At 47.0% G+C, this 13,346-nt stretch overlaps 1 protein-coding gene across 1 annotated transcript; it reads right to left on the bottom strand.

Annotated features, from left to right (window-relative positions):
* Positions 1 to 1,579: 1,579 nt before the first annotated feature.
* LOC109758028 (uncharacterized) lies at positions 1,580 to 2,095 on the bottom strand. Its single transcript, XM_020316871.1, has one exon. The coding sequence runs from the start codon at positions 2,093 to 2,095 to the stop codon at positions 1,580 to 1,582; it is 516 nt and encodes a 171-aa protein (XP_020172460.1).
* Between the last annotated feature and the right edge of the window lie 11,251 nt (positions 2,096 to 13,346).

Genomic DNA, 13,346 nt, shown 5'->3' with positions numbered 1-13,346 from the left:
ACAGACCCGCAATGCCCTGCCCGAGTAGCTGCTTGAGCTCGAGAGGCACCGGAGAGCGGTGGCCCTGCTGCTGAGGTCGTCGGAGTTCTCTGGTCGGGGTGACGGCCAGAGGCCTGCCCGACCGAGCTGTGGCCCGTCTACGTGTTCGTGGAGGTGGTGTGGAGTGGTGCGTGGCTAGGAATGGAGGAGGGGGTCGCTATAAATAGTCAGAGCGAGGGGAGGGGACGTGTCGCTGCCGGAGCTCTCTGGATGCGCGGCGAATGACGACAAAAAGCTCCAGTGCGAGGGGGCAAGCACGCAGCGTCAATGCAGGAGCTGCCCACGCTAGTGGACGAGCACATGAGGCGGTGGGAGAAGCGGACAAGTGCACGCGCGCACTGTGGCTTTTGGCCGCGACATGCCCGTGCTTGTTGCGGCGTCGGCGAGCGCCAGGGAGAGGTCAAGGGCGTCGGCGAGTGCTGGAACGAGCACGCGCCGAACAAAGAGGAAGGCGCCATCCAGAGCGCGTCGAGACGCTGCGAGGCACCGTGTCTTCACGCGATCACCATGCTGGCATGGTCAAGGCGACGCCCAAATGCTGCCAAACCTTGTCTACACGTTCGTCCACGCAGTGTTTAGTCTAGGAAAGTTGATAGCTCATACCCAGGCCGACCAGATTTGACTCTACTAAGCTGGCAAGTTTCTGACCAGAAACTTGGTCGGCAAGTTAAGCAACCTTCTAGAAGGCCATTAGGGCTGATCTCCTGGGGTTTAGGTTTTCTTAGGAGGGTGTTTAAGCTCAAGAAAGATCAGGGCCAAAAGATCAAGGAAAAATGTACTTGCTGTACAAACTGGAATTTTGGGCCAGAAGAGAAATGATTTTCTATAGCAAAAATATTACAAAAAGTCATGCAATATTTTTGCTTGGGAAGGTGTGCCAAGGTCCAAAGAATATTCAGGATTTATTTTAGATTTTTGGGAGCAAGGAAAATTGGGGTTGCTTTGGAGCACAAGTTTCTGAATTGAATTTCAGAGAGGAAAATGAATATTTTTCTTTTATGAAAAATATTCATTTGATTATTTTGGGGATTTATCAGAGGAATAAAGTTGAATGAGGAGAAGATAGGTTACTTGGGTGAAAGTCAAGGATATGCCCAAGTGACAAGTCCATCTGAAATGATTCCAAAACCCAAATCAAAGCAAGGCAAAAACCAATTCCGGAAACAGAGAGAAGGCAAGTTCGGGAAAAGAGAGAAGGCAAAATCCAGGCTGTCACGTCCATTAACAGTATAGTGGCAAGGAGGAGCTTTTCCTTCAGTCGGCCTCGTAAACAATGGCGATCACTGCAGCACATTGATTTCATTGTGAGACCCGGGCATGCCAAGGAAAGCGTGCCAAATCCAAAGATCATGTGATGCAACTGCTTCAAGAATGATGGTGTGCTTCTTAACATGACCATAATATTGCCTTGTAAAGCCTTTGGACAGTTCTTCCATTTCCAATGCATGCAGTAAAGACATTCGAGCAAACCTGGCCACCCACTTGCTTCTGAGATTGCTAAGAGCCTCTCGGTGCCTACCACAGTTGGTTCTCTCAGGTACTAAGGTCCATACACCTCCACCACAACAGTTGCAAACCTGACCATGGCATCTCCGCATGTGCTCTCAGACATCTGTAGGTACTCGCCCCAGGAATCAGTGGTCGTGCCATATGCAAGCATGAGCGCGGCCGCGCACTTCTGGTAACCAGAGAACCCAATCGTTCCCACGATGTCCTTCTTCAAGATGAAGTAGTCATCATAGGACCGGACACCATGGTACAAACAATCGAAAACAGTCTTGCGCATTGAAAAACACCGGTGAAAATGGTCAGCGAATAGCGCATCGGGGGTAAAGTAGTCGGCCATCAGTGTTAAATGGTCGTGCGCCCTGTTGCGGTTGAGCAGTCGATGACCCTTGATCGAGCCCTTGAAATTGAGAACATGCTCCTCCGCATGCTCCGTGTCTTCAAGGACCACATGCATCATCACCGTCTCATCCATGTAGTCCTCCTCGTCAGATGACCCGTCGGACGACTCAACATAGTGCTTGTATATGTACTCCAAATCGAAATCCATTGCTTGAAAGAGGAAGAGGCAACTTTTTTAGCTCCTACAATTCATTGAAAAGTTGTCGGGCATGGTGAGACTAGCACTAGTGGATGGACTTGGTGGGGCGATTGGAGGAAAGGGGTTGAACAATGACAGAGGAGAAGCTGGGTGGAGCCCGGCTGGAACGCTGGAGGTGACATAGACATAGAGTCCCGGCAGGGGTGTGGCGTGGTGGCCAGGGTGGTGGAGAGCGGTGGTGAAGGCGAGAGAGAAGGAAGGAGAGAAAATGGGGAGGATGGAGTCACGGGGTCAGGGAAGGGTTTTTGGGTGGGCTGGGGGAGTCGCAGGCCTACATGGTTGCTGTCCTAACTCCCGCAAAGCCCCCTGCACCCCCACATTTGTCTTAGTTTGCCGGAAAGAGTATGTTCGGACCGCTCGGCAGACCGATATAGTCCCGCATTGGATGCCAAATCGCGTCTGGACCGCGCGGTCCAAACAATTACGGGCGGTTTGAGGGTTGGCCTTAGAGATGCCCTTAGAGCATCTACAGCCGGGCTCCTCAAATGTCTCGTATAATTTTGGGCACACAACTCGGTAAGTGACTGATACATCTCCAACGTATCTATAATTTTTTATTGTTCCATGCTATTATATTATTTGTTTTGGATGTTTTATATGCATTAATATGCTATTTTATATTATTTTTGGGAACTTATTAACCTAGAGCCTAGTGCCAGTTTATGTTTTTTCCTTGTTTTTGAGCTTCGCAGAAAAGGAATACCAAACGGAATAAAAGCTTCGATGATTTTTCTTGGACCAGAAGACACCCAAGAGACTTGGAGTGCAAGTCAGAAGAGCCACGAGGAGCGCCCAGGGGTAGGGCGCACCCCCTACCTTGTGGGCCCCTCGGTGACCCCCTGGCCTAGATCTTCCTCCTATATATTAACATATATTCCCAAACCACCAAAGGCATCCACGGTTTTCCACCGCCGCAACCTTCTGTTCCCGTGAGATCCCATCTTGGGGCATTTTCCGGCATCCTGCCGGAGGGGGATTCGATCACGGAGGGCTTCTACATCAACTCTATTGCCCTTCCGATGAAGTGTGAGTAGTTTACCTCAGACCTACGGGTCCATAGCTAGTAGCTAGATGGCTTCTTCTCTCTCTTTGATTCTCAATACCATGTTCTCCTCGGTGTTCTTGGAGATATATCCGGTGTAACCTTCTTTTGTGGTGTGTTTGTCGAGATCCGATGAATTGTGGATTTATGATCAGCTCATCTATGAATATTATTTGAATCTTCTCTGAATTCTTATATGCATGATTTGATATCTTTGTAATTCTCTTCGAACTATCGGTTTAGTTTGGCCAACTAGATTTGTTTTTCTTGCAATGGGAGAAGTGCTTAGCTTTGGGTTCAATCTTGCGGTGTCCTTTCCCAGTGACAGTAGGGGCAGCAAGGCACGTATTGTATTGTTGCCATCGAGGATAAAAAGACGGGGTTTACATCATATTGCTTGAGTTTATTCCTCTACATCATGTCATCTTACTTAAAGCGTTACTCTGTTCTTCATGAACTTAATACTCTAGATGCAGGTAGGACTCAGTCAATGTGTGGAGTAATAATAGTAGATGCAGGCAGGAGTCAGTCTACTTGACACGGACGTGATGACTATATTTCATAATCATTGCCTTAGATATCGTCATAACTTTGCGCTTTTCTATCAATTGCTCAACAGTAATTTGTTCACCCACAATATTATTTGCTATCTTGAGAGAAGCCTCTAGTGAAACCTATGGCCCCTGGGTCTATTTTCCATCATATAAGTTTCCAATCTACTATTTTGCAATCTTTTACTTTCCGATCTATAAACCAAAAACCCAAAAATATTTACTTTATCTTTTGTTTAGTTTTATCTATCTCTATTAGATCTCACTTTTGCAAGTGACCGTGATGGGATTGACAACCCCTTTATCATGTTGGGTGCAAGTATTTGATTGTTTGTGCAGGTATTGGTGATTTGTGCATTGTCTCCTACTGGATTGATACCTTGGTTCTCTAACCGAAGGAAATACTTATCTCTACTTTGCTGCATCACCATTTCCTCATCAAGGGAAAAACCAACGCAAGCTCAAGAAGTAGTAGTGACCAGTCACAAAATCGCATCTAGCTGGGCTCTTTAAACTGCACTAGTCCGGGCTGACCGACATCCCCATATTCAGCCTATATCTGGGGCAGATATGAGGAGGCTCAGCTGTGCTCGGACACATCCAGATTTGTCCGCCACATCAGATTGACGACGAGACCCACACGAACACACGTCGAAACCCATCGGTTCGGTGAGGATGCACTCATGTTGCCACGGCGCGCCGCTCGATCGACCAAATCTGGCTATTTAAATTGGACGGCGAGCCTCAACCCAAACCACTCTTATTTTCACCTTCTCCATCCATTTCGCGCCTCCACTCCTAATCCACTCCAAGCTTGCCGTCCACTCCCAATCCACTCCGACCTCACCGTCCATCAATAGCAATGGTTAGTGAACGGATTACCACCTACAAGATTCTTACTCTGCTGCGCCGAGCGGAGATCCTAGCGGAGATGGAGGGATGTCGCGCTGCTCACATTGCAGCCAACTTGCCTTCGGACTCTACGGGGCAAAGATGAGGCGGAGCAAGAGGCGCCGGAGCAGGAGGATGCGGAGTAGGAGGCACAAGAGCAGGGGCGCCGTGCACGGAGATGGGTGACGACAAGGAGAAGGAAGCTGAGGTAGAACCGACGCCTCGTACGGTTGGATTCGCCATGGACGACACGCTAGACGAGTTTGAGGTGGCTCAAGTGGAGGAGGCGACGGAGCAACATGCCATCCTCGAATCCATCCACACAGAGCTTGAGCTCGCAGCAAATCGCCGCTACCTCCACAAGGTGGACATGGAGCTCGAGGAACTCCTTGCAACCGTGGATTCCGACGAGGAGTCGGAGATGCGGGCCGCAGCCTGTCCGCCCAACACTACCGGCATGGAGATCGTCATCATCTCCGATGATGAGTAAAACTAGGACAGTTTCGTCGGTATGATATAGTACGTAGCTTAATTTTATGTTGCATAGTGTAGTATGCAAAATAGGGATGAGATTTAAGGTTTATGATAGCAGCAATGGAAAAATGAGGGCGACCCGGCCATGTCCATGATGCATCTGACGGTATATGAGGGTCACTTTTGAGGTACACGATAGCCAGACACACCAAAACCGACCCCTCAAAGGCCCACAGACGCGCCCGAGTGCATCAACAGACAGTGACCGATTATACCTCAAAAAATTATTTCCACAACTAGATACCTCAATTACATAATCTCAAATCCATATAATTACATGCAATGTGAAACCTAATCTAAGCGGAGCTCAACCGCCTCAGGTGTGCCCATGTCTGGCGGCCGGCTGCGCCCCTCGAAGTGTTGCTCCGGTCACTTGGGAGGTAGAGTAGGACATGAGACACGCACCAGCTCACGGGACACGAGGCACCGCCATCTCCCAACCCTACTCTGCCTCGTCGGAGTCAAGAGCCTTCACGGTGCCAGTCGATGTTGAAAGTGCAATCATGCCCTTACATCAAGTTTTGATGTTGATGACAATATACATGTAGGGGACTAACTATGTTCGTCAAATGAATCTCAGGTGTTAGTCCCCAGATGTCAAAGGTGTGTGGATCATGAGCATACGGAGTTGATTTTACTCAAGGAAGAAGTATCAAAAAGATTGTATATTAGTTGTTCTTGAGTATAGGATCCCACACTACTAAGAGGGGATTGGTAGGGTTAGTGAAGGACTTGCTCATGCCACTAAATACCTATGTCCGGGCCGCACGCCGGATATCCGGCACCCTGCTGTCCAGAGAGCACCGTGTGCTTGTTTTTATCCTGGATATCCGGCCTTCCATGCAGGATGTCCGGGCTCTCCGTGTTCCCCGGATATCTGGGCTTCCCAAGCCGGATGTCCAGCCACAGCTATGCAGAGAGCATCTGGATTGTATGAATTTGCCGGATGTCCGGCCTCACCGCCGGATGTCCGGGTCTTCCAGCCATGCCGGATGTCCGGGCTTTGCCCCGGATGTCCGGCCCCTCTGTTTTATCCTCTGCTTTATGGTTCATTTCACAAGTGCTACGCAAGGCAGGATGTCCAGCCCCTGACCCGGATGTCCGGCCTACCCTGTCACTTACACTACAATGGCCATTTGCACCAACACTATATATAGCCCTCTTCCTCCATGGGAGAGGGTTGACCATTCACTCTAAACACTCTCAATAACACATTTCACTCTCTCTCTCACTCCTACACCAAATCTTAGATCCCTAAGGGATTTGAGAGCATTTGAGAGAAGTTGTCCACTCAAGTGATAGATCCACTCCTTGCCCATCTTTGCACCAAAGGAATTTGTGTTTTGAGAAAGTCTTGAGCTTTTCCCCATCGTTCTTGTTACTCTTGGAGGTTGGAGACTCCTAGGCGGTAGGAGTCATTCGGAGAGGAATCGACCATTGTGATTACCCCCGGAAAGTTGTGAGGGTTTGGAGACCACCCCAAGGTCTACCACTAGTGGTTGAGAAACGCCTTCGTGGTGTTGTCTCAAAGGGAGAATAGGGTGAGCCTTCGTGGCGTTGGTGTGCCTTCGTGGTAACATCCACCTCTCTAACGGTGACGTAGCTTCCCTCCAAGGAAGTGAACATCGGCATACATCCTCATCTCTCGGAGTTGCGGTTATTCCTAACCCTAACTTCCTACTTGTGGTTACTTGTCTCTTAGTCTTTACTTATATCATATTGTACTTGCTTACTCACTTACTTGTGTTACTTGCTTAGCTCTTCACATCTTACTTGCAATTGTTAGGATTACTTTCATATTCCGCATTATTACCTAAAATTGCTAAGTAATAATTAAAATTTGTAAATGTACCTATTCACCCCTTCTAGGTCTATCTCGATCCTTTCAATTGGTATTAGAGCCTCGTGCTCTATTCTTGTGGCTTAACCGCCCTAGAGCGAGATGAACCCCGATGGGACTCCCTTTGTTGCGGATCCAAAGGATAAGGGCGCGGCTTCCATTGAAGCCAAGTCTTTTACTTTTGAGGATCTGGAATGGGTCCTTGCTAAGAAAAAGGAGGAGCATGATGCTTCTCTTGAGGCCTTGGTCCAAATGAGATTAGCCACATTAACCACGATGCTTGCACCACTTTCGGGTGGTGCGGCCTCGAGGCCAAATGTGCCTACTCCTTCACTTGGCCAACAACCTCCTAGTAATGATCACTCCAGTGTTCCTTGGATTTATGAAAGACCTCAAATAGAGAAACCAAAGTATAACCCTCAAGGCAAACCTCCTTTACTTGATGACACTACCGCTTTGTGGAGATTTGCTATGCTGGATCATCTTCGATATGGAAATGATGAGATGTTGGATATCTTGGAGTATAGATACAAAGTTGTTGACCCGAAGAATCTTACACCAAGAGAAATATATGACAAGAATCTCAACGACACAGCAACCATGTGCACAAGGAGAGGTATGACTGACAAGCAAAGGAGACCATACATACACATCACAAGTGCCAAGGAATTATGGGATAGCATTGTGAGGACCAAGACCGGTACCTCCACTCTCCAGCTTGCTCAATATGAAATTGCCAAGGGTCAATTGCAAAACTTTTGTATGGAGAAAGGTGAATCCCCCAAGCAGCTCCTTGAGTGTCTCATGACTCTCACCGCCAACATCGACTCGTGTGATTGTGACAAGACACAAGATGGATTCAACTTGACAAAGCGATTTCTCATGGACAAGTTGCTTCATGCTCTTGCTCCATATCATCACCAAATGGTGTGCGACATAAGACAACACCATGGATTCAAGGAAATGACTCCGAATTACATCATATCCACTTTTCAACATCAAAGATCGATCTTGCATTGAAAGCCAAACATGTATGTGAAGAAGAGCAAAGTGAAGAAGAAGAAGATGATGATGCTCAACACAACAACTTCTGCTCTACCTGCTACAACATCGGATCGTGTGCTCATAGCTGTGGAGTTCTCAAGGGAAGCTAACAAAATCCCTTTCTTTAGGTTTGAAAATCACTGGCTGCACATACCAGAGCTCAGGGATATTATCAGTCAGAGCTGGGGGAAAGGAACCAGAACCTTCGCCTCTCTATCAACCTTGCTCAACTTCAAGCTTAGAAGATTGAGGGCTGCCATTCGAGCATGGGAATGCACCAAACCACCGATGCAGAACACCCTTGCCAATTGTAAGCATGTTGTCCAGTACATGGACGCAGTTGAGGAAAGAGGGCACCTCTCGAGGATAGAGGTTGCCCTCAGAAATCACGCCAACCTGAAGGCGCAACAGTTGATTCTGTGGCAGACTAGTTTTTGGAAGAGAAGAGCAAAAATAAGAGGTTGTACCTTGGGGGATTAAAATACTAGGTTCTTCCATGTAGTGGCTAATTGCCAACACCATAGAAACAAAATCAAGCTCCTGGTTAAAGATGACACAGAACACTTCAGGGATCAGGACAAGCTGCGAATTGCAACTGTTTTTTTCACACACATTTTTGGAGAAAGCTCGACCTCAATGCCAGTTCTGGACCCCTCCCACCTTTATGATCCATTCGACCTGTCTGCACTGGAGGTGCCTTTCACTTGGGGCGAAATTGCAGCAGCAATTCAGAATGCACCAAACAACAGGAGCCCAGGGCCAGATGGGTTCACAAGTGAATTTTACAAAAGTTTTCTTGGGCTGCTGAAGGAGGACTTCCTGGGGTTTTTCCAAGAGTTTTATGAGCATAGCAGTGACCTACTCGGCATCAACACCGCCAACATTGCGCTTCTTCCAAAAAAAGAAGACCCAACAGATATTAAGGACTTCAGGCCTATCTCTCTAGTTCATAGTGTCCCGAAGCTTGTCACCAAGGTGCTGGCAGTGCGGTTACAGAGACTGATCCAGGCTCTCATCCACCCCCTCCAATCTGGCTTTCTCCGAGGACGATGCATTATTGAAAACTTTGCACTGGCAGCCGAGCTAGTACAGCAAGCCAGGAAGAGGAAAGCGCCAATGATTGTTCTGAAGCTTGATTTTCAAAAAGCGTTTGACAGTGTTAGCTGGGAGGCTCTAAAACAAATCCTTGCAGCAAGGGGCTTTGGGGACAGATGGATCAGATGGGTGGATGATATCCTAGCTTCTAGTTCCTCTAGAATTTTTATCAACGGTACTCCCGGCGAAAGGATCTTATCAAAGTGTGGCCTACGGCAGGGGGATGCCCTGTCTCCATACCTCTTCATTTTGTTCGCAGATATCCTACAACAGCTCTGCTAGAAGGAGTACCAGGAGGGGAACCTAGTGCATCCCTTGGGAGCCGACGGGCCTTTCCCAATCCTGCAGTACACGGATGACACACTCATTCTGTTGCGAGGAGATGTCCAACAAGCAGGAATTATCAAGCGGATTTTGGAAGACTTCAACAATTTTACTGGTCTAAAGATCAATTATCACAAGAGTACCTTTGTTCCCATTGGATTGGACCAGCGCGCCTGTCAAGGTATTGCTGAGGTTCTGAATTGTCAGACTACAGCCTTCCCTTGCACCTACCTGGGGTTACCACTCTCTATTAACAAGATACCGCACAGACTGTTAATGCCTGTGATTCAGAAGGCGGACAAGCGCTTGTCTGGTTGGCTTGCAACTTTTCTGTCCTGGGGGGGCGTCTCACCTTGATTAATGCAGTTTTGGCAGCGATCCCTAGCTATTACATGGGTTGCTTCTTGTGGCCGAGTCAGTCCTTGGAGAAAGTTGATCAAATTTTGAGGGGGTTTCTTTGGCAAGGGAAGGATAAGGCCAAGGGGGACAGTGCCCTGTCTCTTGGAATGTGGTCACACTCCCAAAAGAGAATGGAGGACTGGGGGTGTGCAACCTTGCAGCACACAACAAGGCCTTGGTATGCAAGTTTATGGCAAAAGTGCTGCAACACGAGGATGTGGCGTGTTACAGTTGGTTCGCACAGGCATATTGTCAGAACGAACTATCCTGGACCCCTCACAATCGAGATACTGCTGTTTGGAAAGGTTTTAGATCCACAATGCAGATGGTTATGTAAGCTTCCAAATGCAAACTAGGGGGCGGCCAAAGCATTGCCTTCTGGTATGATCTCTGGCTGGACTGTGGTCGGCTTATGATTGTTTTCCCGACGCTTTTTACTTTCGCTGTGGCCCAGTTTTGCACAGTTGCTTCACAATTCAGAGACGGCCAATGGAGCCTCCAGCTTCATCCTAATCTCTCCTACACGGCCACACAAGAACTGGCAGCCCTTGCTGAAATCTTGAGCTATGTGCAGCCACAGGTTAATACAGTTGACACCAGAACGCCGTTGCTTGTTGACAAGAGCTTGAGCACTGCTTATTTCTACAAGCTTTTCACTTTTCGAGGCAAACTCTATATGCCAGCCAAACTCATTTGGGACAGAATCATACCACACAAATATCGTATCTTTCTGTGGATTGCACTCCGGGACAGACACAACACCAGAGATAATATGGTGAGGAAGCATTGGGATAAAATTGCTTCACATAATGGCTGCGATCTTTGCCCAGCGGCGGAGACAATGAGCCATATTTTGCTGAGATGCAAACTTGCACAAGCGCTATGGTCCAATTTAGGCTTGCAGGAGTTGGCCACATCTTCCACAGAACGTGAACTCTTTCTATGTTCAGATCAGCCGAAGGCGCTGCATGGCAAAATGTGGCATATTCTTTTCGCGGCGTGTGCGGTCACCCTTTGGAACGTCAGGAACGCTCGAGTCTTCGACGGATCCTTTTGGCAGGAGCACCAAGTATACACTGGAGTCATTGAGCTGTTCAAGTTATGGAGCCTGCGTGCCTCGCAGCATTTTAGGCAGTGCATGTTGGACTGGGCAGCCGCTTTCACTCCAACTTAATTTGCATGTTCTCTCACTTTTATCTATCTCCAAATCTGTATCACAATAGGTCTGGTGATGGCCTGCTGTACTCCTTTGTGCGGCGTTAACATCACCTTCATGTAAATGACTTTGGTCATCCGGTTTTTTCACCCGTTTTGAATGCATAAGGTAGAAAACGCTCTACCTTTTTATTCAAAAAAAATGATGATGAAGATGGTGATGACATTGATTGCGATGAGAGCCCTTCATATAAAGACATTGCCCTCTTTGTCAAGAAGTTTAGCGCGGGAAAATTCAAGGGAATATTCCAGAAGAAGAAAGTGAAAAAATGCTACAACTGTGAAGAAACCAACCACTTCTCCAACGATTGCCCTTATGAGAAGAGAGAAGATAAACCAAGGTTTCCAAAGACCTTTCTCAAGAAGAGGTTGCCAAATCCTTTGAACTCCAAGCTCAAGAAGAGAGATGGGAAAGCAATGGTTGCCCATGAAGAATCCGATACGGATGATCTTAGTGGTGTTGCCGGAGTAGCTCAAGATTCTCAAAACACCTTAAGGCTAGTCAACAAGAGTGGTGATGTTGTCACCTACAACTATATGAAAGACTACAAGGGCAATGCTCATAAGTGCTTAATGGCAAAGGACATGTGATACGTCTCCAACATATCTATAATTTTTTATTGTTCCATGCTATTATATTATCTGTTTTGGATGTTTCATATGCATTAATATGCTATTTTATATTATTTTTGGGACTAACTTATTATCATAGAGCCCAGTGCCAGTTTCTGTTTTTTTCCTTGTTTTTGAGTTTTACAGAAAAGGAATACCAGAGTCCAAACGAGCTAAAACTTTACGACGATTTTTTATGGACCAAAAGAAGCCCACGGAGTATCGGAGATGGACTAGAGGAGCCACGAGGCATCCACAAGGGTGGAGGGTGCGTTCCCCCTGCCTTGTCGTCACCTCATGGACCCCCCTGACTTGTTCCCGATTCCAAAAAATCCTATAAATATAGAAACCCCCAGAAATAAACCTAGATCGGGAGTTCCGCCGCCGCAAGCCTCTGAGCCATGAAAAACCAATTGGGAGCCTGTTCCGGCACCTTGCCGGAGGGGGAAACCATCACCGGTGGCTATCTTCATCATCCCGGCGCTCTCCATGATGAGGAGGGAGTAGTTCACCCTCGGGGCTGAGGGTATGTACCAGTAGCCATGTGTTTGGTCTCTCTCTCTCTCTCGTGTTCTTGATTTGGCACGATCTTGATGTACCGCGAGCTTTGTTACTATAGTTGGATCATATGGTGTTTCTCCCCCTCTATCTTCTTGTGATGAATTGATTTCTCCCTTTGAGGTTTCGCTGTTATCGGATTGAATACTATTATGGAATTGAGAACACTTGATGTATGTCTTGCGTGGGATACCCGTGGTGACAACGGGGTATTCTATTGATTCACTTGATGTATGTTTTGGCACTCAACTCGCGGATTCCCGAGGTGACATTGGGGTAATCTATGCATAGGGGTTGATGCACGTTTTCGTCCTTATTTCTCCGGTAGGAATCTTGGTGCACTCTTTGAGGTTCTTTATGTTGGATTGAATATTATGAATCTGAAGTTGTTTGATGCATATCTTATAATTGACCCACGGATACTTGTGGTGACATTGGAGTATCTAGGTGACATTAGGGTTGATTGATGTGTGTCATATGGTGTTATTTTACTACAAACTCTAGGGTTGTTTATGACACTTATAGGAATAGCTCAATGGATTGATCGGAAAGAATAGCTTTGAGGTGGTTTCATACCCTACAAGCAATTTCATCTTATGTTCTCCGCGATAGGAACTTTGGAGTGACTTTTGTCGCACGTTGAGGGAGTGCCATATAATCTAATTATGTTATCATTGTTGAGAGAACTTGCACTAGTGAAAGTATGAACCCTAGGCCTTGTTTTCAAGCATTGCAATACCGTTTTTGCTCACTTTTGTTACTTGCTACCTTGCTGTTTTTATATTTTCAGATTACAAAAACCTATATCTACTATCCATATTACACTTATATCACCATCTCTTCGTCGAACTAGTGCACCTATACAATTTACCATTGTATTGGGTGTGTTGAGGACACAAGAGACTCTTTGTTATTTGGTTGCAGGGTTGTTTGAGAGAGACCATCTTCATCCTAAGCCTCCCACAGATTGATAAACCTTAGATCATCCACTTGAGGGAAATTTGCTATTGTCCTACAAAACTCTGCGCTTGGAGGCCCAACACGAGTCTACAAGAAGAAGGTTGCGTAGTAGACATCAAGCTCTTTCCTGGCGCC

This window comes from Aegilops tauschii, chromosome 2, assembly GCF_002575655.3.
Source record: "Aegilops tauschii subsp. strangulata cultivar AL8/78 chromosome 2, Aet v6.0, whole genome shotgun sequence".
NCBI lineage: Eukaryota > Viridiplantae > Streptophyta > Magnoliopsida > Poales > Poaceae > Aegilops > Aegilops tauschii.
This window is presented reverse-complemented; position numbering and strand designations above follow the sequence as displayed.

What these genes read in the sequence shown, in the direction of transcription:
- LOC109758028 (XM_020316871.1), bottom strand. Translation starts at nt 2,095, where the DNA reads ATGGATTTCGATTTGGAGTACATATACAAGCACTATGTTGAGTCGTCC.